Genomic DNA, 24,864 nt, shown 5'->3' with positions numbered 1-24,864 from the left:
AAAGCTGGTGGCATCCACTCAGCACTGGCTAAGTGGCTGTGTCCACATCTGCATGTGTTGGTGAATCCCACGAAGTTGGAGGTTGTCCTGCTCCTCAGTTTCAACAGAGTAAACTGGATTTCCTGCTTTAACAGCCCTTCCACTTTTGAAGAGGGCTTATGAGTCTGAGCACCCAGCTGGGGTCACTTGACACAGCATCTGCCTGGAAGACAAGTGAGGCTCAACACATGTGGAAATCATATCCTTCAAAGGCACCTCCAAACTGTACTTTTCCAAATTGTCTTTGAAGTGATAGGCCTGATCCAGGATGCTTCCACCAGCCTTGGCTGTGCTCACGTCAAAAAGTCAAACTATGGATTTGCATAGCCAACCCAAAATTTTAAAAGGTGCAAATCTCGCATTTAAATTTGTTCCTCTACCTCAGCTCTGGAAGTGCTTAAACTCATTACAGGCCAGAAAGGGAGGTCTAGATCCCTGAGGGACTAGATGCTTTCAGTTTCCAATAAAGTCCAATAGGAATTGCTCACCCTCTGTGTGAAATACAAACTTTTAGCAGCAAGAAAATTCAGTGCATAAACAATACTAAAATACCCTCTGTGGCTCATTATCTTTTCTCCCACCAGCTACTCACATTAAGTTCAGGCTATTGTTTTTGATTTGAATAGTATTCCTGGCCTTTTGAACTGCAGATTGTTTATAATTTAAAAAAAATAAAATCAATGATTGTTTTATAATGTACTGCTGTCAGTGATGGAAAGGACTACAATGGTTTCTATAATTACTAATTCTTTGAAATAATATACCTGCTCCAGTATCCAATTAATATGGTTATTAACCAATGTGCCTTCTTTGTAAACTATTAAAAAGAGTCTAGACACTGCCGATTATTGTGTGCTACAATTTTAGATTTTGCAGTTTGATTCAAAACATACTATAAGAGGGGCCCCATAAAATGACCATCTAGAGACAGTCCATGGCAAATATCCAGAAACTACTCTTAATGGAATGGAGTTAGCATGAGCTGAGATCATTCTTCAGCCTTGGGAGACAAAAAAAAAAAGAGAGAGAGACATGTTTTTAGGAAGAGATTTCCAAAGGGATTGAGTTGCTCTTTGCAAACAATACAGAGGATTTCCAGCATGCATTGTGCTTTTGACGAGAACTGTGCCTACAAGGGAGCCAGCCAGAGTCCTCTGGTACCTCATGGGGAGGTGGAAATCATGATGGGGAAAGTCCCTTAATGACAGGAGACAAAAGCTGATTGTTCAGTGAGTAGAATTACAGCAAACTTTGTCACCAAGCAATCTCTTAAAACATTTTACTCATCTGAGACATTATTCATTGAATTAGTATCAGCAGCAGAAAATATGTGGGCTAGAAACCCAGAATCATATTCATGGGATTACTGAAACGTTATCCTTTTCCGGAATTTGGGAGACAGCAGAGGTACAGGGCTAAAGTAATAAAAACTATGTGGGCTTTGTAATCTCAGCACTCTTTAAATCAATGTGGCACTTGTGCCCAAAGTTAGATTGGCACGTTGTACTAAAGATGCAGAGGAAGTTAAATGGACAGAATTCTTGATGTAAAAAGTTTATTTTTCAAACATGGTCTCCTAGTGGACCCTGACCACAAGAAACGGGGCAGACCTGCCTGAACTGCGCCTCCACATCACGGCCTCCTGCTGTTAAGTTTTTGTTCCCAATCTGGAAAATCTTGGGGTTTCCGGGCCTGTGGGGATAGAACCCTGCCCTGATTCCTGTCCCCTATCCCTGTTCCCGATCCCTGTCGCTGATCCTTGCCCCGATCCCTGTCGCTGATCCCTGTCCCGATCCGTGTCGTTGATCCTTGCCCCGATCCCTGTCGCTGATGCTTGCCCCGATCCCTGTCCCCGATCCCTGTCGCTGATCCTTGCCCCGATCCCTGTCCCCGATCCCTGTCGCTGATCCTCGCCCCGATCCCTGCCCCGATCCCTGTCGCTGATCCTTGCCCCGATCCCCACCACTCGTGTCTCCGGGCCGCGCACGTGCCGGGCCCGCAGGCAGCACGAGGCGGGCGCGCCCACGCGCGCTTCCCGCGGGGGTAGGAAGGGAGGAGGGGGCGGTCCCCGCGCGCGCGGCAGCAGCCCCGCCCCGGCCCGGCCCGCCCCTCCCTCCGCGCCCCGAATGGTACCTCCCTCCGCCCCCGCCCCCGGGCCGGGGGAATCCCTCAGTTTCCCCCACTGCGCGCGCCGCTCTCGCGAGATGTGCTGCCCGTGCGCGCCGTGCCGTGCCGGGCGGCGCGCGGCTCTCGCGAGAGCGGCGCGGTTCCCACGCCGGGTGTTGTGTCTGGGGCGCGGTCGGGGCCGCTCAGTGGGCGGCGCGCGCCGCCCCCCCCCCCCCGCCCCGCGCGTGTCTCGCGGGCCCGCGCACGCGCGCTCCGCGCCGCAGGGAGGGGGGCGCTCTCGCGAGAGTAGGAGTTTTGGCGAGAGTTTGTGGAAGATGGCGCCTGTTGTGACAGGGTGAGTGCGGGGCGTTCGCCGCGCCCGGAGGAGCCGCCGCCGCCCGGGGCCAGCGGGGCCGGGACGGGCCGCGCCCCACCGCCCGCGCCTCGGCCGCCACTCGCGGGCACGGCCGGCTGCCCTCCGGACGGGCGGCGGGCGGGCCTCGCCGCCGCGCGGGGCTGGGGTCCCGCCGGGTGGGCGCACGGAGGAGGCGCCCCGGGTGCCGGGCCGGCAGTGGCCGCGCTCTGCGGCCGCCCCGCGGCGTGGGGATCCCGACGGGGCCGGGCGCTCTCCGTGCTCTCCTCCCCGGCGCGGACACGCCGGTCGGGACTCCGTGCAGAGTCGGTGCTCGTCCTGGCGGCTCCGGAGCGGGTCCCGCTCTGGGGGCTTCCAGGGGAGCGGCGGAGCCCGGCGGGGAGGGGACCCGGGGCTGGCACGGGCTGTTTCCCCTTCTCGGTCGCCCGGGCTCGTCCCGCCGCAGCAGGGGGTCCCCCGGGCTCCCCCGGCCGCGGACCGAGAGAGCGCTCGGAAAAGGCTTTTGCTGCCGTGGTTGGAAACTGAGCGCGGCGTCCCCGCCGTGCCCGGGACCGCTCGCACACGGGGCCCGGCCCGCCCGGCGCTGTCACCCCCCGGCAGAGCAATCCCGAGCGCTCCCCCGGTCGCGCCGAGCGAGGACGGGCGCTGCCCCTGGGAGCAGGGCACCCGCTTCCCCAGGCTGGTTCCTTTTCTCTGCTCCCTGCACACCGTTCCTAGAGCTTTGTTGAGTTTTAGCTGCCTTCCTCCAAATACTGCGGTGCGGGGAAGGGTAGTAGCGTCCCTACCCCACTAAGCTACGCTGGATCATAATGAATGGTAGTCACCGTCTCTTTCAGCCACGCTGGGTAATACTTAATCATGGCTAGCCAGCTGCAGCATGTGTCACTGTAATAAGTGACACCCTCTTAGCCACCTACAGCTGATGAATAATCACAGATCCAGTGCTGGGATACAGTGTGCAATCACACATGCAGTGTTGCACTGCACGTTGCCGTCCTCACCACATCTTGATTGCTGCTGCTTGTTGTAACTGCAGTGTCCTTAATTTTGGGCTACGCTGAGCGCGTGTGACCTCCCTCTATGTGGTGAAGGAAGAGAGTCAGAAGAGCAGGCTGTTTCTATGCTCAACTTGTTTGTTCCAAATGAAATTTTGACTGGTGGAAGTACTTGCCATGTCTTTCTAAAGCGTGGACTTTATTTTAAGATTTCACAGTGTGTCTGTGACCTTCTGTCTTCCCTGTGGGATTACATTGTCTACAGCATTGGCTCTGTGGTTAGAGAGCAACAGCCTGCTTGGGGGTGGGGTGGAGCTGGTGGTTGATGCTTTTGTTCTCCTGTGGAAGGTAGAATTATGGTATTTGTTGTTTTGTTTGGCTGCAGGAGGGTTTCCAATTCCTCACTCTTGTTTGTCGAAAAATAAATCTAAGGTTTTGCTTGATTTCTCACCTGATGAAGGCGTCTTGCAGCTTATATACATTTTCCCAGTTAAATGTTCCTTAGGAAAGCTGGTGTTGTTTGTTATGATTTCTGGAGTGTACTATTTTAGAGGTTATAGTTTGAAAAAAAGGGAACAAATGCTTTTAAAATTCCTGTAACTATTGGCCGGCACTCTAGTTAGCAGTTAAGTTTTCCCACATTTCTGTTAGTTTGCTCATCTAAATATTTGGGCTCCATTTCTTTTTGTTTATTGATTACTACAGGTTTGTCAGAAGCATTGTCATGTTTGTGACATTACTTTTTTCCTTCTCGGACAACTACTAAAATGTTGACGAAAACAACTGTAGGTTATTTATTTTTTAAAAGATCCATGATCATATAATTGGAACACTGGGAAAAATAGTGAAAAAGTTGTGTACAGGTTAGGATTTTAATACTGAATTTATTGTTCAAAACCTGTGATTCGAGTAATTCTCTGGAAAAGTGGTCTTGTTTTCTTACTGTCAAACACTTCCAACCTTGGTAAAATGAAACCTGTTAACTTTGGTCAATGTTGTCGTTAAATTGCACTAAGGAGCCTGACTCTTTGTTTTCATTATGGCCTGTTTTGAGTACCTCTCTAATGCTGACTCATCTGTGTGTATTAGGATTAAAAACTGCTGTTAGTCCAGCAGCTAATTGTTATGTTTGTTTTTCAAAATAGTACAAGCAGTTTTCCGTCTCGACTATTCTGTAAAAGCTGTTTTGTGCAGGGGAAAAACTGCTTGGAATTAACAATTGAAGAATGTAGTGAGCAAACCCCTGTGTTTGGATGGGTGCTCACCTTTGAGGCACAGCTTGTGGCTCTTCTGCAGTCAGTGTCAGCTGGATGTAAAAAACACTTTTTGTTCCTGTGCAAACTGTGTGTGCCTGAGCTTCAGTTAAGGTCCGTAAGTTTGTGCAGTGTTGGAAGAGAATAGTAGGAATTTACTGCAGTGATTGTGGCAGTCAGAGAATGTCACCGCTTTGTTGCGTGCACACTTGTGCTGCTGCATCTCCAGAAGTGTTTCGGTCAAACTTATTTGTACGTACAGTGTGGCTGAACCTAAACTGTGCACTGTCAGAACCAGATACAGTGAGAAAGTACACAGAAACAGGAGGCAATAACTGAAAATTAATTACAATTTGAACTATTATTACAAAAAGTTGTTAATCTGTGGCTGGAATTATAGGATAGTATTTTGGGGGTTTGTGGAGTATTTTTGGTTTTGCCTGTGAATGATTTAGGGAAACATCATTTTAAGGTGACAAAATCAATGAAATTGTTATGTAATTTGAGAGCACATTTTGAGTGCAAAACACTTGGTTTTAAATAATTGCTGATCCTACAAAAATACCTGTAGGTGTCAGCTTGAAAATTGCTAATACAGCCACATGACTGAGAGAATCTCTAATGCCATGAACTTAATTTTATGTAATTTTAAAATTGCGTAAAGTTTGGAATCGTGTCTTCTCAGTAGCCTGGGACAGCCTGGTCTGGAAATACCTTGCAAAGACGCCTGTACCAGCAGCAAGTGCACAGAGCTCTAATGATAAGTGGTGGCATTGGCTTGGGTGTTCAGTTACCAGTGAAAGCCTCTGTAATAGCCGTATACAATACAGTATTGGGGTTATTTTCCAAACAGTTTGAGAAGCCTTGAAAAGACAAAAATAACTCGAGTGGGCTTATCCCTGGTGTGATGTTTTCCACAGGCACTGTAATATTGAAATTGTTTTAGTAACACTTTGCTAAGTAACAGGCTGTTCAAGTTCCGTGTCTGAATTAGTCATCAGGGAGTTCAGTGGTTAAGAGGGGTTTCCTGACCCAGAATGCTGAACGATTTAAGGGCAAGGGAAGACACATCAGATCTGTGATGACACAGGAGAGTGTTTGGCATCAGAGCAGTGGATTTTAGGGCAGTGGTGTCGATGTGCCAGCCATCTGGCTGTTTAGTTTGTTTTTAATGAGAACTATGAAAATACGTGTGGGAGGTTTTCTGAGAGAACGTGCTGGTTTGTGGAGTTCTTCCAGCCATGAGGCTGAATAAAGAGAAGTTCGGACATTAAAATATGATAATTTATTGAAACTTTAACCTAATCTACATCCTGATTAGTAATTTTAGGATGAGGACATTGATCAGTGAGGGTCTTGAAGTAGAGAGTGAAGGGAGAACTTGGGTTGATCTGACTTTGTATTTAGAAAGCTATTGAGAGAGGAGTGTTCATGAGGGTCAGTTCTGGATTTCAGAAGATAAGGAAAGATGCTTCAGTAGTTCAGATGTGAACTGCTGTGGTCACAGGGTAAAATTTAAGCTAATGAGGGGATAACTTAATGATGTGATAGGCATACCAGGATCTCAACACCAGGTTGTTTCTGGGACCTGTAGAGAGCCATTGTTTGAGTGCTAATGCTTAGTTAAGATTCCTGAAAGTTCATGAGTTGCAGTAGTGGAAAGGAGCCTGAAGCAGTGATAGAGAGGGTAAGAACTGTGTGTTTCTGTGCTGAGGCTGAGCTGATAGTGAGGCATCGATGTGGGGAGAGGGGGACACAAGCTGAGGTGTTGGCTTGGACTAACAGGAGGTGGAGTAGAAAGGATGTTTCTGTTCAGTTGTAGGGGGTGCACAGTTGAATTTGAATCCTGGCCCTGAAGAGAGTGAGGAAGATTGGAGAGGGATGCAAGGCAGAAACCGACTAAATGATTGATAAAACAGCACAGGTGAATGAGGAGGCTCCTTCAGGAGGATATACTGAAGGAACAGTGAGAATGATAAGAGCTGAGTCATTGGAGCAACAATGCCAAGGAAATCAGGGAGAGTGTTTCTGGAAAAGGTGCATTGCTGGTAGTTTTGGGTGATTGTCATGTCTAGGAAGATAAGAATTACATGTTGATTCTGAGCCTCATGGTAGGATTAGGCTGAAAGAGATGTCTGTGAGATTTGTTTAAGTGAAGCTTGAGTGGAAACAGGATGATGCAGACTGTAGGACTGGAATTCATGGATGGGATCTGCAGGCTACAGGTTTTACTGCCACTGAAGGCTTAAGCAGTGCTTATTAAGATTTGAGTAATTGCATAACTACAGTATTGTGTATATGCACCTGATGAGTGTTAAAGGTTGGGAAAAACTCGTTTACAATCCAATGAGTAGATGTTTTGCGTGACTAACATTTAAATCGTTATCAAAGAGCATGTCTGTCTTGAGTTTGACTATTGGGAAATCCTTGTGAGCACTGTATTCTTGAGGGAGTCTTCTGAGATGCTGGCAAATACTCTTTTAACCTTCTGTAGTTTCAGTAGAAGCAGTTTTATGAAGTTAAGCTCTTAATTTGGGTTTTATTTGCTTTCATTGTTTATTCATTGTATTAAGTAGCTCTTTGTTGTTTGACTTATTCTCGTGGATACAAAGCACAAAGAAACTTCAAGCTATAGAAAGATTATTTTCTGTTTCTCTAAAAATAATCTATAGACTATTTTATTTGGCATAGTGTGTGTGCATTTGTTACAGCTAATTAAAAGACAACAGCCCTTGCTGATACCTCTTTGCAGAAGTAACTCTCTTTTAAGTCTCCTGTTCCTTGCTATGAGTTGCATAATGATCCTGAGTTTAGGAATGAGAGAGAGTTTCTTTCCTCTGACTTGCTGATTTCTACTTGGCAGTAATAATTTGTTTGGGTTTTTTTTTCATTGTTTTGAACTGCAATATTTCTACATTTAAAAATATTGTGAAAAGAAGGGTAAATAACCTGTGAGTACGTGTAAAGTCTCCCTAGAAGACTTGAGGTGCCTTCACTGGCAAAGACTTTGAATACAGATTTTATAGTTAGTAACTCATTTTTGGTGAAAATTACTGTTAAGGTGCAGTTCAAACCTGTTCTATGCCAAGTCTGTTCATTGATAAACTTGCAGAGACAAATCTCAATTTACATTTGTAAAGTACATATTTCACACAAGCAACTGTTCTAACTTATGCAACATGCTTGAATCTCTCTTGGCAGTGAAGGATGTAGTTTATGCAAAATATTAGTTTCACATTTGGAGAGCAAATTATGTCAGCAGAATTTTCAAGTTTCAGGGCATCTTTTCTATGTTCGTAGCACTCGCTACCCTAAATTCTTTGGGTGTTAATTGCAAGCACATTATTAACTGACCTCTATGTCACTGTGATGTGCTGATTCACTGCCTCCCAAGAGCATGTCCAGGGAAGTTGTACTTTTATGTGGATTTGTTATTTCAGTGTTTTTAAAAATTGGGCAGTTGTAGTGTCTACCTGCTTTTGTAGGGTTGCTTTCTTTTTCCTGTGTGTTTAGGTGAAGAAGGGAAAAAGGTCAATGTATAGTTAGATAAAATCTTAAGTCTGTTCACAAAACTGGATATGCCTTTTAAGTTTATAGTATTTCAAGGCAATTTTATAATTATAGGTGTATAATATTCTTGATCTTGGTGAACTTTATTTTATGTGGAAATACTTACAATATTATGCACTTGATACCTGTATGGAACATAATTGCATTAATGAATAATTATGATTATGAGAGACAGGGAAATAATATAGAATATGATAATTATAAGTATAGAAATTATAAATATAGAATTGTGGTTATCTCTTTCCAGCATAAAACAGCCAACAGATCTCTTTGAAGAGAGAACTGTTAATAGAAAATAGCAGTTTCCATATCTGTATTCTTACTGAATCTTGGAACAGTAAGTGCTAAACTTAGTTATACATTATCTCATTTCCTGGGGTTCCACTTCTGTTATGGTGCTCCTTAATCATTACACGTGTGTGTTTATTTTGTGGGTGCTGCTTTTTCTTAAAAAAAGTTAAGTACCCTTTACAATCTGAAGAAACTTTATTTTGTTGCCTTTGCTATGTCACAGAACAGCCATTTTCAAAGCCTATTTGTACTGTTTAATTCCATTTTCTGAAAAATACTTCATTCTCTTCAACTGGACACGTATCTTCTTACTCTTTTACTTGTAAATGCAAAAACTACAGATATGTAGTGGTAAATCTTTTCACCCAGAAAGGAAAGAAGGTGTGGGGTTTGGTGTCTGCAGTGTGAAAAATCTCTTGATTAAGGTTGCAGTTCTGTATCCTTACAATAGACAGTCTATTAAAATTATATATATGATATTATACATTAAAATAGAGCTGATAAACACTATTTTTGTGTTCCATTTAAGATTTTCATTTTTGAAAAGCTTGACTGATGTATAAAATTTTACTATGAGATATCATTATAGTGTTTACTGTTTTGATTAATATGATCAATGAATAACATGCTGCTGGGACAGGATTTGTTCTTTCTAAAGCAGTGTGAAGAGCATGTGTCTTCAGGAGATTTGAGAGGCTCTTTTTATGTAGATAAGTCTTGAAAGCATGGTTGTTGAATTTAAGTTACATATTTCTATAGTTATTTAAATTAAGAGAGGGCCTGCAGAGAGATCCTGACTAATTACAGGGCTGGCCTATCACAGCTGTATAAAATTTAGCAAGGGCAAGTGCCAGGTTCTGCACCTGAGAGGTGACTGTCCTGCTCTGCTCTGCACTGGGGTGGCCTCACCTTAGACATTGTGTGCAGTTTGGGCATCACAATGTAAGAAAGAGATTCAGGTATTAGAGAGTGTCCATAGGAGGGCAATGAAGGGCCTTGAGGGGAAGCTGCATGAGGAGCAGCTGAGGGCTCTTGGTCTGTTCAGCCTGGAGAAGAGGAGACTGAGGGGAGACCTCACTGCAGTTCCAACTTCCTCGTGAGGGGAAGAGGAGGGGCAGGCACTGATCTCTGTGGGGACGAATGACAGGACCCAAGGGAATGGCCTGAAGTTGAGTCAGGGAGGTTTAGATTGGATATCAGGCAAAGGTTCTTCACCCAGAGGGTGGTTGGGCACTGGAAAGGGCTCCCCAGGGCAGTGGTCACAGCACCAAGCCAGAGTTCAAGAAGCGTTTGGCCAATGCTCTCAGGCACATGGTGTGGTCCCTGGCAGTGTCCTGTCCGGGGCCAGGAGTTGTCCTCAATAATCCTGTTAAGTCCCTTCCAATTCAGGATATTCTGAGTCTATGACTCTAAAATTGTTTACATTGCTTAACTTGGAAAACATGAAGACATTATGGTGGTTGTTTTATGGTATAACTTTTCCTCATTTGTTTCTCATTTGGGAGCAAGAACTATCTTCAGTTCATTGTAATTGCGTGACTAACTTGTGTGCAGGGTCATTTAATGACTGTATTGAAAGTCTGGAACACTTTCTCTAATAGGCAGAGAGCTGTTTTGGCAAGTGGTCATTTTTAACTGCTGTGTGTGATACTACACCTGGTTCTTAATTTAATTTTTCTGCTCCTGGTAGGCTAAGTTAAGTGTTATACACTGCAATGGGTGCTAGTCAGTCTTTCAGTTGTTAATCTAATTTCTTTTAGTGATTTGAGCAGAATTGAACACTTAAATTTTTCCCTTTACGAGTGCAGACAAATATAGACGTATTTCTAAATGTTCTGGAGAAAAAGCCTTTTTGCTCATGTTCTTGGTAAGATTGCTTGGTCTGCAGAACTTTCATCTGCACTTTGTTGGTTTGGGTTTTTAAAGCCATACTTGTAGTGTATTTCCAGTGTGTGGTGCTTTGGGAGATTACTAGGAAACTTGGTATCAGAATGAAACTCGATCAGGCTGCCATGAAATTCAGAATTTTCCAGGCCTGAAAGAGGGAATTGAATTGTGCAAAATACTGGTCCCTAATTTTTACTGGACCATAGAAATTGCATGAATTAAAAGATACTCTTTAAACAATATTCTGCTTTTCTTTTCCCAGCAGCTTTTATTTTAACTCCGTAATTTGATTTTGTCTGGGAGCAGTGGCAAAGGATCTTGCAGGGAGTGTTTCTTTTTTACAACTTGTGGCTTAGGAACTACCAGTGTAGAAAATAAGTTTAAACTTGTTTGCTCAGCATAAGAATTTGTAAAACTAAACTTTTATCAGTTATTGATACGAGGGAGGGTATCTTGATAAAGGGGTGTTACTGCTTTCACTGGTGATTTTACATAAAGGGAGCTTCAAAATAAAGATGTCTAGAGAGTTGGAGGTGCTTGTGCTCACTCTGAATTTATGCCATTATGGAAGATTTCTAGGGCCAGGCATAATGGAATAAATAATAGTTAAACTTACTCAGTTATTGTTGTTGTTCCAGCCATCTGTGTAAAAGCTCTTCATGTCCTGAACGTGAAAAAACAAGCACAAAAAACCAGTGACTTGCCAAGGTCAAACAGAAGGTCCATGGAGAGGTAGAATTGCTGTCTCCTGACTCTGTTCCTGTTGCCCAGTGTAGTTGGGGGCCGTTTCCTGGGTTTTCCCGGGTGACATAATGAGAAAGTTGGTCAGAAGACACCAGACTTGAGTAGGATTTCAGTCTGTGTAAGAGAAAGGTGTGATAAGGAGGACTCGAGGGTGACTGTGTTCATCATCAGTGTGTTTTGGCTACAGTGAGGGATATTAGAACAAACACCAGAGAGATGGTGCTCTTACCTAACTGAGAGAAATGCAATGGTTGGGGCATGGCCAGCAGATAAATGTGGCATGTAATGGAACAAGGTGGTGCTGCAGTGTGTGATGGAGCCCTGTCTTTATATTGCAGAGGAAATTATTCTGCATAGGTACTTACATTCAAAATTGAAAAAATTGTCACCACTTTCCAAATCTGCCAGCCAGCTCTGGCTTCAGTAGTGAGTGTAAGAATTCAGGATAGAAAAAAGCTTCACTGAAGGAGTGCTGTTATTCTGCATGTGTGTGTTTCTTTTCACGCTCTCTTAGTTTTGTAGTAGATACACAGTGATGACTAGTAAAATCCTCAATAATGTAATATCTTCCAGAAGTTATGGGGATATAGCAAAACTATTTTGGACATGTCTTTTCTGTCCAAGTATTTCTCTGGCCAAATTTATTTTTTTCTGCTGTTCAGCACTTCTTTGCCAGCACTGAGTCCTGTGGTGTTGGTTTTGACTTTTGTTTTTTTCTTTAAATTCTCCTTTTGCATTCCAATTTTTTCTTTTTATTCAGTATCACATGGGTGCTGTTGATTTTGTTTTGTTTGTGGTCATTACAAATCTCTGATTAATTAAGTCATACAGAGCAGTTAATGAAAGTGGGATCAGGCTTGTTCTTTGAAAGAGGCTTGTGGCAGGCTTGATGCATTGTGATAACTGTTTCAGTCAGCACAGATGACACTAAGACAGGATTCTGATCATGATGTAAAAGTACTAATTTACAAAAGTGGCTTCCTCCATTAATTGTTTTGTTGATCATGTGGCTAAATGTACCTTTTTAGTTTGTCTTCAAGAGAGATGGAATAATGTTATATAGAGATAGAAAACGAAGTTCTCTAGAGCTGAAGTAATTTTTTTGCTCTGAAGATCGTCTGAAACAGGAAAGGTATGAAAAGTTATTCTGAGATGTATTTTAATTAATAATATAAATGTTGGCCAGGTTCACATTCAGTGTTCATAATACAGTAAGTAAGAGCAGTGTTTGCAATGTCTGCATTCAGATAACAGCACTCTCAAAATACCAAGAACTGTGTTAAAACAAACGTCAGAACTGTTTGCATTTTTATTTGCAGTGGGCAAAATGTCTGTTTCACAACAGTTAGCAGGAGTTGTTATGAAACAATATTTTAAAAAACTGTTGTTGAGAAGGTTTACTCACAATTAGCCTGTTGAAATGATAAATCATATTTCAAATGGTGGCACAGGAAAAGTAGATCAGGCCTTTGCATTCATTTACAATTGTTAAAGGCTACTAGAAAGTGTAGGGCAACTCTTTTTATTGGATCCCTTGTGCTGTAAGGATAATAGTTGTTCTTTTTGACCAGCTGCATCTGCCTGTGGCTTTTGGGACTGCAGGAAACTGGTGAGCTCAGAAGATGTGCTGAAGGTACCTTTCCAGGCAGACTTCTAAGCCTGTCTTTATGTGAGTGTTCATTGCATCTGGGCTGAATTTCCATGTGGAAATAAAATATATAGGAAACAAAACTCTGGGCATATATCCCATGTCTTTCCTATGTTTCACTCAAATAGTTTTTTGGACAAAATCGTAACTTTAAAAAAATTGTTAAATACTCAGGTCAGTTGTTTCCCTGATTATTTACCTCCTGCCTTGCTGTCTCACCGTGCTGCTGAGTGGCACTCACAGTTAGCAGTGGTCTGGTTAGACTTGTCAGGTTGCATAGTCATGAAAGTTGTGTTGCATCAGTTCAAATTTGAAAGTTTATCTTTTTCAGTTTGAACAGTTCTTACAAAAAATAAAAAACCTCCAAAAGCAACAGACCTATGTTTGCCAGAAATTACCAGGCAGTGATGAGTATTATATCTGTAGAGATAGGGACTTCTTCACTTGCTGGAAGTTTTCCTTTGTGCTTCTCAAATTTTGGGTATCCTTGTAGGAAGTACATTTTTAACAGATTTTACTGGTGGTGCTTTTGATATTTTCTCTGTTGTGTTCAGCATTCTCCTACCTAATGACTCGATTGTAGATTACCTTCAGTAAAGAGACTACTTTTTTTAAAGATGAAAAATGCTATTCTGCGGTTGTCCAAAGTGCATTCCTAGCTCATGGTTTCACTTTTTTGTTTTGATATTAGTTGAAAAGTGTGTGTAGCCACTGCTTGAAATTCCTTTCCTCTGATTCCAGTTTAGATCTGGTCAATTCTGCTTCCTTTTGTTGCATATAAAACATATTGAAATAATGTAGAATTTTGTATTTTACTTAATTGTTCTCAGTCCTGCTCTCTCCTGAATTTTTTGAGCAGCCCTCCATTATTTTTGCTTCTACATCTCTTTTTATTTTCTTTATTTATTTTAATGGAGTACTACACCAGAAGACTCCAAGTTTTTTCCATGAAGGTTCTGTGTAAGCCCTATTCTTTTTTTGTGGGCAGTCCATATTCACTTACCCTTGTCCAGAGCAGTACTTTCAGACTACTCCCCAACAACATTGCTCCTTTCTTCCCCTGAGTTTCTGCTTTTAGCAGCTCTGTAAGGCTTGTGGGGTGCTTGGGGCATCCCCACCACCATTACCTATAGAATGGCAAAGTCTCTGTGCATGCTCCACCAATGCAGTAATCTATCAATTGTGTGTTTTAAATCAAGTGCAAACCTGATCCTTACTTTTTGGAACTTGGTATCAGTGTCTTTGATCATGAGAGGGGGTGTCTAATGAGCACTCCTATGCAGCTTGTCTGCCCCTTAAGAACTGATGAGGACCGGAGAGAAAATACAATCTAAAGAATTCAAGAACCGCACATACCTCATGTACCAAAAGACAGAACACTGACACGGAAAGAGGAGGAAAACTTAAATTATATGGGGAAAGCCCAAGAAAAATCCTAAGTGTTAATATTATAAAGGCAGGAAATGTATTTTGGGCTGGGGAGAAGAAGACATAGTAAAGGATCACTTCATTTTGGAGGAGTTTTGTTATTTCCTTTTACCAAAACGTTTCAATCCTCTTCATGTGTGGGAAGCTATTACTGTTTTTTATCCTGTTGCTACTCTAAAGAGGATGGATAAAACAGAACTTTCAGTTCAGACTGCAGTCTGTTCCAGTGGCTTTGTAGGGTGTATATTGAAAGCTGTGAAGGAGCAGGACACTTTGTTCTTACTAACATGGTGTATTTCTAAAGCAACAGAATTGGGAGAAAGGATTGTTTTTGAAATGATGAAAGCAAACAAAGTAAAGCTGAGACCAGGTTTTGAAAGCTGAATTCTGTAAATAAGCATTGCCCAAATAGTGGTGGGTGTGTGTCTGTGTACACAGATACACTTGGGGTTGTTTGTTATACCAGCTGTGATACACAACTTGCATTAATATTTTCTATACAGAAAGTTTCTCCTAAGGTAAGATGTGTTAAAAGAACATGTGTTACTTTTCAGATAAAATTGTAACTTTTCTGTTTGCCTGGTTCAGTGGTTGAATACAAGTATTAGATTTGCTTTTCTTAATACTTTTTCAGAACCTTAGGAAATAGTATCATGCATGGAGTGTTTTAATATAGATTAAAAATTACCAGTTTGATTGAAGTAGTCATAGTCTACATTTTTTGTTCTCATCATAGAAGGCATCTTTATTACTTTGTAGTTTTTGTAATACATGTTATGCTCTTGTCTGCTCTTGTTGCTTCAGAAAACAAAGTGTATTTGAAAGTTTTATATAAGGGTGTTCTGTAACTTCATGTGTAACAATGGTGCTCTTTTTCTTCCACCAGTGAGCCTCAGTTTACTCTTGCTGATTAAACTGCTCATGTAGGTAGCCCCTTGTCTAAAACATACTCTCCACTTCATTTTGCAACAGAATTCAAAAAGTGAAATAGGCGTGTCCTTTGGGTACCAGAACTGAATGATGGTTCCCAGTCAGAGCCGCTGGTGTGTGCAGCCTCTCCTTTGGTAAAAGGAACCTTCCAACTATCAGTATTGCAACACTGGACCATAGCTGGGAGAAACAGGAAGCAAACACTTAAGGATTGTCCCAGATCATCATTGCTCCTTCAGTCTGTTGGCTCTTCCTTTTTTTCAGCTGCTTTCTTAATTTCTTTCTTGGAAGCCAAAAGTAGCTTCATGTTGTTCTCCTAAGAGTTGAGTCACTTATCAGCTTCTCCTTTGCCAAATAATCCATCATGGAATCCACTACATTTTCTTCTACCTGAGGTCATTTATTGCATTGTCCACTTGCTTTTGACTTTGTCTCAGTCCTTTTGATTGCTTGTTCTGTTTTCTGCAGTGTCTGTAGTGAGTTGTAGCTGTTAGAAACATCTTCTTGAGGACTCTGAGTTCAGAGTGCCCTCCTGGGTCTCCCACAGTGTCGTTCCTGTCAGTAAACTGTTGCTCATAGTGCTTGCAAAGTGCTGGGTGCCAGGCAGGTCCATTCAGTACAAAACCAGTCAGGGTAACAGGAGCTCCGAAGACTTCTCTGTACTCCTGTGTTTTGGGAAGAGTGACGGGCTGATGTTGACTGTACTTCAGGTTTGTCCCAAGGTGTGCTGGCATGGGGGACCAGATCTTGTAACTATTGGTGTAGTTGAAAAGCTGTTGGATGTCTGTAATGGCATTGTTTGTGTAGTTAATGAAGATTTATTTCCTAAAGGACATTGTGTTTTGTTGTTGCCAGTCAAGGGGAAAATTGGAAAATACTTTCCTTGTTTAAAAAAACCCAGACAACTAACTTGAACCTGAAAAACTCCACAGCACTGCCCCTTCACTGATCCCTCCTCCCCTCCAAAAAGTTGCTAGTAGAGGTTCATTATGTTTTCTCTTAATGTTTGTGGTTAACTTTATTAATAAGCATTTGTATCATTGTGCCACACATGACAGCTGGTTTCTACGTGTCCCTTCACACAGCTGTGTCATTCTGTTGCAGCGCTCTGGTCTGTGGTGTAAGCCTCTGTGGCTCCTGAGCCTTCTGACTTGCAGGCTTTTCCAGAGCCATTGCACTATGAAATTGGGGTTGCTGACGTGTTAAAACCAAATTCTATTTCAGAGGCTGGATAACCCTTCGAGGCTGATTGTACTGATGATGCCAAGTTGCCTTGGGATTTCCTTGCACATGTGGTATTGCCCTTTTATGTAACAAACTCTTCCTTGGTCTCCTCTGCCCCATTGGTGCCCAGAGCACAGAGGATGTGTCCTTTACTCTCTACAGTGTGCTTGAACCATGTGAGATCCAGTTATTAATAAAAGTTATGCTCATTTCTGATATCAACATTAGGCTCAAAAATCCCTTGAACTGAAAATGGTCACAGACAGGAGAATGTTCGGGAAGGGACCATTTAGACTTGTGGTTCTTACTCTTCTTCAGCTGTCTCTTAATGCTGCTATTGGAAATGGAGAAATGGATTGCTGGAGTCTTGGCCTGAGTAAGAATAACCCTTGCATCCACTGGCAGTGGGAGCAGAAGGCCCTGCTCCTCTGGGTGAACTGTCTGAACTCTCTCCTTGTTCCCTGTCTTTGCCTCAGTCTGTAATAGCAAAAGGGAATGGAGAGGAAAGGATGGACAGCAGTTTGGGGTTGTGGAACAGAGGGAACTCTCTAAATGTGAAGGTACATGATGATCTCTGTGTACGTGTGTGGAGTCAATTTTATTTACCACTGCAAAGACATTGTCTGAAGAAATTTTGGAGGTGGGAAAAGCACATTTTCTTTAATATCAGTGTTTTAAGTTTTTGTCTGATTCTTTACATTTTTATTTGTTGAGGTATGGAAACATTGAGTGGCTTTTCTGTTTTACACATGTTCTTGTATTTAGCTCTAGGGAAGTTGTTCTTTCTCCCCTCAAGGGAGTTTCCTGTGTATATGGAAAAATACAAAACAGAAGTGAAAAATACCTCAGGCTTCCAAACCTGTCGTTTACATTTCACTTCTCCCCCTGCCCTTCTTGTCCTACAAATAGCCTGGCAGTTCTTCCTCTGCCCCATAGCAATACCAGCTATTTTAAAAGCTACACCATCAGAGCAACTTGGCACACAAAATTATTACAACAACTTGTGAACCACTGAGGAAATAAAAAAGAATTATCCAGTGTTATACTTTTTTGGTTTTTAAATTGCCAGAGTGTTTTTATTAGGTTTTCTTCAGGCTAGTAAACATAACATAACTTGATACCTGTTCCAAGAGCTTTATAGTCCTAAATAGATTCAATATGCAACTCATGGTTGGTTTTGGGTTTTTTTTTTGTTTAAAAATCCATTTAAGGCAGTGGCCCTAAAATTGTGTAACTCGGCAATTAAGTTGCATTTCACAGTGTATTTCTGCCACTAGAAATTCTGGATACCCTCTGCTCACAATCCTGACTACAGAGCAAACAGTTTGTTTCTGTTTTTAATGCCTGGGTGAGCAACATGTAGATAACAAGTGCAGAAGGTTTGTAAGATGAAATGCTGGTGTTGTATTTGATACAAATGCTGTCTTGACAGTATTTAATCTTTCCCATAACCATATAAGATAGTTTTAGCAGTTTAAAATGTTATTGTCATGTAACGGGATTTGCAGGTTTTGGCCTCTAAGTTGTTCTCTAAACAGCAGGACTAAAGAACTTCTTGTGTTCCCCTGTGCATTTGTGCCTTGTATGGTGAGGAAAGTTTACGGCACGGTACCAGCCAAATGGGCAAAATGTGGCTGTAGTGGAGCTGAAACAATGTCTGTCCACGTGGCATATGTGAAGTGACCAGCTGTGAAACAGTCTGGGATTCCCAAGCTCTGCCTGTGTTTTAGATAACATCGGTATTTTGGACATGTCCGTCCAGCTTCCAGTTTTCATAAAACTCATAGCAGCTTAATTGTCTTTGAAGGCTCTTTAATACTGAGTTACAACTGATTTAGGGATTCTGAAGTTCCTGCAAGGATGGCTAATCAGTTTTTATAGCATGAGCTTTATAGTATTTTTTAGTGAACAGAAAAATTAAAGCAATGAAGGAATATTAGTTGTTACAGTATGAAGCTGCTTTGTGGACACATTGCCATGCCATGTTTTCCAGAATGCATTAATGCTGTGGAAGAAAAGATACACCATCTCTCAAAAATGCTGAACTTTAAGCAGTAACTTCTAATATAGGTCATCCCCTGATTTTCTTTAGGATGAGACATTTTTTTGTTCATTTATCTTGTCTGCATATTTTTATTCCATAGTTCAGGTTATCTGTGTGATTGTTAAACCTTAATGAGTGCATTTGTCAATAATGTTTCCTTTTTTTTGTAGAGCTCAGTCAGCCCTATTTGAAGCAGCAGAAGGCAGGAATTTTGGGAAGGAACTCTCCCTATAGGTTGGCGTGATCCACATAATGCATGCTTGGTAGTCCCATGTTGGCAACCATTTTTAAACCAGTCAAGGTACATTTGAAGTGGTGGTAGCTGCTAGCTGAAGTGACAAATTGGGTTGTTTAGTACTTCAGAACAGTTTTGACAATTTATTTTCACTTCTGGCCTGAACATACTTGGAAGGATAAGACAAAATTTTGCGAAGAGTTTGGGTTCAGAGCTCAGCAGTTGGGAGTCCTCACAGCACTAAGACGAGCTGACAGCTGCGAGATCTCTGCAAAAAATGTGTGCCAGCACTGGCACCATTCTGGGAAAGGAGTGTGGCAGCAGTCACAGGTTCAAGGTCCTGCAAAAAGTGCTGCTGGGTAAAATTTTCTTTTAAAATACTAGTTCCTTAAAACCTTAGAACACCTAAGTCAAGTGAAATTTGCCTCAAAAACGCTCTTGTTTTCCAGTTGGCTTCATGGTTTATAGAGTACCTCATTAAGATGCAGGGAGAAGTTTTACCAGTAATTTGCATCTGTGTGGAGTTCAGACTTGACAGACCTGAAAAGCAACCCTCCTTGAATTAAGTATGATTCACACAATTTCCATTTTAAAAATGGACAATAATACCTGCTTTGCATTTGTGCTCTTCAGATGTTTTTTCTTACGAAAAATGACTCATGAAAGCTGTTGTGGCACAATAGGAACATGTGTAACTATGTAAGAGAACTGTAATGTTATAATAGCAGAAGAAAGGATGATAAGGTGTTAGCCTGCTGACATTCCTGCCATGCAATCTAATCTTTTCATATGGTTATTGTAAATGTACTGTGATAAGGAGGAGTAAAAGTTTAGTTTTGGAGTGTCCATATAATTATCTCGTTCAGGGGTCATTGACCCACTTACCATAACAGTTATTGAAGGTATTATGGTATTTGATGATAAGCATTGTGGAGATTATATTTCTCTAGCAAATTTTTTCTAAATATTTAAGTTTTGCTGTTAAAAATAGCAATAATTGAAAGAAGCTTCTATCTTATATTATTTGAACAGAAGTGTACTTGTACTTAACCTATTTTCCTCCTTCTCCTTCAAGTCAAGTATTTGTTAAATGGGAATCTGAATTTCTGTCTATCCTATGTTGGAAGGTTCTATTAATTTTTGCAGGGGCTGCAGCTGCAGTATAAATTGATATTATAGAAACACAGAAAGAATTTAACTGTGAACTAATTCAACCACAGTGACAAAAACTCCATAGCTTTTACATCTTTCAAAACAATTATGTTTTTATTAAAACAGAGGTTTGTAAACTGCAGATGGAATAACACCTAATTTTGCCGTCTAGTTATGTGACTTCAAAAGTTTAAGAATAATTTGCTTGTATAAAATGCTTCCCAGTTGGAGACCTTTGGCACAACCACAGTGACAAAGATTAACAGTGAAGAATGGCCTCTGACTGATGTAGCTATACTAGAAAGTTGAAAAAGAGCTTTCTAACTCTCCCTCTTTTCTGGGATGTGTTTATTGCTGCTGTTTTTATATTCATGGGTGATGTATTCATAAGCTTAATTGTGAAACAATGTACTTGAGATTGATTAATTCTGGGATACTGACAGCTCATTTGGCAACTGTGCCCGATTAATGTGAGTGTAACCACATAATTCCTGGGTGATGAAATAAGAAAACATCTGATATCGAGGAAACCCTATAATTTTGTAAAACAGGTTGGTGCCAAACAGAGCTTGGTTAAAAAGGGTATGTATGCACAGGTTTTGTGTGATCATTTTAGCCTACTGAAGAGATTAATTTTATTTGCTAATTTGGAAATTACTGTTTACATGGAAACCTGCTTGGGAGCTGATAACCTGTTCTCTTCTGCTTACCTACTGTTACAATTTTTGCATTGTTTTACAAGTCTAGAGTCAGTGGATAAGACATAGTTCAGAAAAAGTAAGCTTGTAGAACTCTAGCAGTTTCCTTTTAAATGAATATAAGGAGATGCTTCCATATTGCATTTTGAAAGGTAATGAAAGGAAAGGTAGAGACTGTAATACTGTGTTGAATTTTTTTCCTTTTTTTTTTTTATTTTGACTGAAGTGACTGAGTTGCTGGAGGAAGCAGATGATAGGACATTGTCCCCATTTCTTAAAGGTGTTTTTTGGAAGTGTAAAAATACAGTAAAGATATTTAAAAATGCCTCTTGCAACTTCGGCTTTGGAGGGCTAAGCACTGCATATATTAGTGCTGTCAGAGCTTAGTGTTTCTAAAACAAGACCAGTAAAGGGAAATGTATGAACTGGGGTTTTGGTTTTATTTATTTATTTTTAAAATCCAACGAAGCAGATCTAAACTGAAGCTGTGGGTGCACCAGGTTTCTAATGGTGCTCTGGTACTGAAGTGGGAAGCTGCATATTCTGTGTGCCTGTTGATTGCACTGTGGTGGTGCTGGCACCCACTGGGTTTGTGATTCGAATTTTTCCATGGAAAGATCTGACAAGTACTGGAGTTTGGGGTGTGAGGGCAGGTCACTGTAACCAGGGAGAAGGTGGCAGGCAAGACCTGTTTGGTGGTGACAAATCAGCTCAGCTGCCTGTGAAGCCTCAGTCCAAGTTGTCCTGACCCAGCACAAAGGTGAGAAAGGCATTTGAGGCAGTGGTGACTTAACCTGTCACAGCAGGACTTGTCTCAAGTGGTCTGTGTAAACCTTAAAGAAGTTACTGTACTCAGCTGTCATTTTTTGTTAAGTTCTGTGTTTGGGGTGAGACTCTTGTAACTATCCTAAGCTAAACTTTGACTAAGGATGTTAGTCTGCTGTCAAGATCTCTTGATTATGCTTAAGACTTGGGTTTTGCAAGTCAGTTTTATTACAAAATTCTGTATATTTTCTTACATTGTATTTCTTTTCCCATGAGAGTTATAGTTTGCTTAGGGCAGTCCTGTGGTGTAAAGGAGAGCACTCTGGACTCTGAATCCCAAGGACCTGAGTTCAAGTCTCAGTGGGACCATCCCCTGGGAGTTAAAGCCTCCCTGCCATCCCATCCTGTCAGATCTCGGATGCTCAGCAGGGTCAGCCCCAGTCAGTACCGGGTGCTGTGACAGTCCCGAGGACTTCACTGTCACTGTCCAAGCTTGCTCGGCCGTGGTAAATGGACCTCGGGACTTAAACGGTGGGACCAGTTCTGTGCACACTGAGCCTCACCTAAGAAATCTACTGGGCAGGCTGGAAGAGCACCCACGTGGGGAGAGCCCTGCCCAAATCTTTGTTCACGAAGTCTGCCATACATACAGTTTCCTTAGCTGCCCTTCCTGTGTAATCTCTTCTGGCTTGTGTTAAAGGTGAATTTGCTGAGGTGACCAAGCAGCTTTCTGCAACCAACACCACTGGTTTCCCTGTCTCCTGCTTCTCTGTGTATTATAGGAGTGACAGATTGGTGGGCTGAGTTAGCTCCCTCTGAACGTCTGAGCTCTGCAGGTGGTGCAGGGGAAGCTGGTTGAGGAGTTTGCAGCACGGACAGTAAGCCCCTTAGAGACAGATTAGTCTGTTCTCCTTGTTTTTCTGCTCAGAAAAAGCAATTACTGTAGTAATGAAGCTCCTTGGGAGAGTGATTACTCTATTACTTTAATAGAGCAGTGATTAGAAATTTTGAAGCTGGCCAACAACTGTCCCCCTCAAGAACCTGTTGCCTCTTTAAGAGGTGTTCCAAAGGAATATGTATTTATGGTTAGTGAAGTTTGTCTGGCTTTTTGGGAATCTTCCTTTTGCCTTTGCAAGTTCAGTGTGGTTCTTCACCACTTCCTTGCAAAACCATTCACAATTTCTCCTATTACATATTTCTGACATTACAGTGAACAATGGCCATTCAGAGAAAACCATGAGCCTTATGTTTTTGTGCTTCTTTTTGAAGTTGCCCTCTGCATGGAAGATTAATGCTTATCTTCCAATTAATTCAGTTTACAGAGGGGAAACTGTTAACACTGCAGACATTCAGTCATTGAAATCAAGGTTGAGCAAATCCTTAGGTACTGTAGTATAGTGCAGAATTCCTATATTGGTAGGAAAGTTGTCAGAAAAACCTTCTCTTGTATCTAATTTGTGCCTTTTTCCAATTGAGCAGAAATAATAGTGTATTTATTAAAGTTGTTTACTCGTGCATCTAAAAAAAGGAATATTTCTTCAAACTAAATCTTATTTGCAATTATGGGCAGATAGTAACTGTGAAAAGCTCTGCTTTAGTACTCAATAGCTACATTCATACTGTATTTAGAAATTTATTATCTTAAAATTTTGACAGCTGCTTGTTTATTAGGGGGTCACTGATAGTGAAATTATGGTTTAGTAGGAGACAAAGAATCACTTTCATAGGAAATAAAAGTCAAGGTTACTTGTAAAATATGTATTCAGAGATGATGTACAAGGTGAAGTCCAGAGGAAAATTTACTGTGTTAGGTGGACAAGAAGGATCCTAATAGTTCTAAGCTGAGCAAAGTAGTTGTCGGTGAAAGCTGTGGCTGTGAGATGTTATGAGTGGAATAATTTTCGAGGCTGGTTTTGTGTAGCACTGTTACTTCAGTAGTCAATTTTGTGAACTATGCGCAGGTGTTTTCCTTTTTCTGATTATCCACTCTTTTTTTTTTGGTTTGAGGGGATGAAGATAAAACTAATGATTGCATTCCCTGTGCAGTTGCAGTAGCTGAGCCAAATTATATTGTGTTTTAGGGACTGAGATTCTGTTGGCACGCTGATTTTTCAAGCTGATAACTCTTTCAGTTGCTCAGGTAAGTGTGTGCAAATCTACTGTTTCCACTGAACATAGGAACCAATCTTACTGGGCAGTTAATAAAAAATAAATATTAATTAATTTAGTAATTTTTTTTGTTCTTCACATTCTGCACCACTCCAACATTTAATGGTATCCTTTGAGTTGATAGTATCTGTTCTTCAATATAGGTGCTTCTTGCTGTGGGTACCTACAGCTGAAAGCAAGAGCAGGGCAAACACACCTCCAGGTGTATGATTAGGCTCTTCCTCATTAAATAAGCTGTCATTACTGACTTTCTTACCTCACTGTGGCAGAGCTGTGTGAGTTCTGTCTAATTAAATTATGTCCTGTTTGGACGAGACCTTTGACTTTCAGTCATATACAAGCATAGTGATGACTGCATGAAGTTTTTTCCAAATGTAGCTACACTGATAGCTATGAAGAAGTGAACTTGTTTACTTTCTCTAAGTTTTTTAAAAGTGAGCCTGTTTACTGATATGGTGCAAGCTGTATTTAAATTTCATTTGTGATTCTGAGATTTTATGGGGATTGGAAAAGAGAGGGGACAATAATGAAAGCAACGTGGGAGGATGAAAGCGGATCAGAAGAGGGAGAGGGAGTTTCTAATTGAACCAGTGACTTACAGTGAGAGGGCGTGACTAAGTGATGCAGAGCCTTTTCTGTTGTATTTTTGTCAGTATTATTTGATACAGTACCAAAAGTGACACAGTGCTGTGGAGCAGGAGGCTTGTTTCAAACCCGTAATATGTTCCCTGTGTTGGAGGACTTAAATTGTTTAAGGATAGTCAGGAGCAGTACAGGATAATGCAGTACAGAGATGTGATAGTGCATGGTTGGTGGCATTCACCCTTCAGCAGGTGGGTCTTTTTTGTTGGGTTTTTTTTTCACTGAAGTGGGGAAATGTTTTGTGTATTGATCAAAAACTTTCTGGTTTTTTGGTTTCAAGGGCTGCTGTGCCCCTACCTCCAAAGAGTCATAATGCAGTTGGACTACCCATCATTGGCTCTTTATAGAGGAGAAAGAGACTTCAGGAGTAGGAGAAATGCTAGCATTGTTCATGTCCCTTAGCCATTCTTGATTGGTGAGGTTTTAATTAATTTTATCTCTTTTTGTAGGATGGGTAAGAAAGAGAGTGCCTTGGGTCAGTAGCATTTCAAAGCAGATTGGCTGAGGTTGGTTCTTTGTATGTGAATATGAAAACTGTACTTATTTTTAAAAATGGGTCAACTTTTAGTTCACCTCCTGATCTTCAGGACAAAGTCGTTATAGCAATATTTATTACAATGGACACCCTGATGAGAGTCAGGGCCTGAGTGCTGTTGGCAGGCACAAGGGAG

General features: G+C 41.5%; 1 protein-coding gene across 3 annotated transcripts in view; it reads left to right on the top strand.

Moving 5' to 3' along the window:
- The first annotated feature begins 2,437 nt into the window (after positions 1–2,437).
- RBPJ (recombination signal binding protein for immunoglobulin kappa J region) overlaps positions 2,438–24,864 on the top strand; it is a 55,547-nt gene continuing 33,120 nt past the window's right edge. The window contains exon 1 of one of the 3 annotated variants that reach the window (XM_071556679.1): positions 2,438–2,500. In XM_071556679.1, coding sequence (XP_071412780.1) covers positions 2,481–2,500 — 20 coding nt within the window. In that variant the 5' untranslated portion in view covers positions 2,438–2,480. Of the gene's footprint in view, positions 2,501–14,833; positions 14,853–23,502; positions 23,523–24,864 lie in introns of those variants that run through there. The other 2 variants (XM_071556681.1, XM_071556680.1) reach the window with 2 other exon arrangements.

The sequence above is a fragment of the Pithys albifrons genome, chromosome 5 (genome assembly GCF_047495875.1).
Source record: "Pithys albifrons albifrons isolate INPA30051 chromosome 5, PitAlb_v1, whole genome shotgun sequence".
In the NCBI taxonomy this organism is placed as follows: domain Eukaryota; kingdom Metazoa; phylum Chordata; class Aves; order Passeriformes; family Thamnophilidae; genus Pithys; species Pithys albifrons.
Note: the sequence above shows the minus strand (reverse complement) of the source record. Positions and strands in the feature narration are given on the sequence as shown.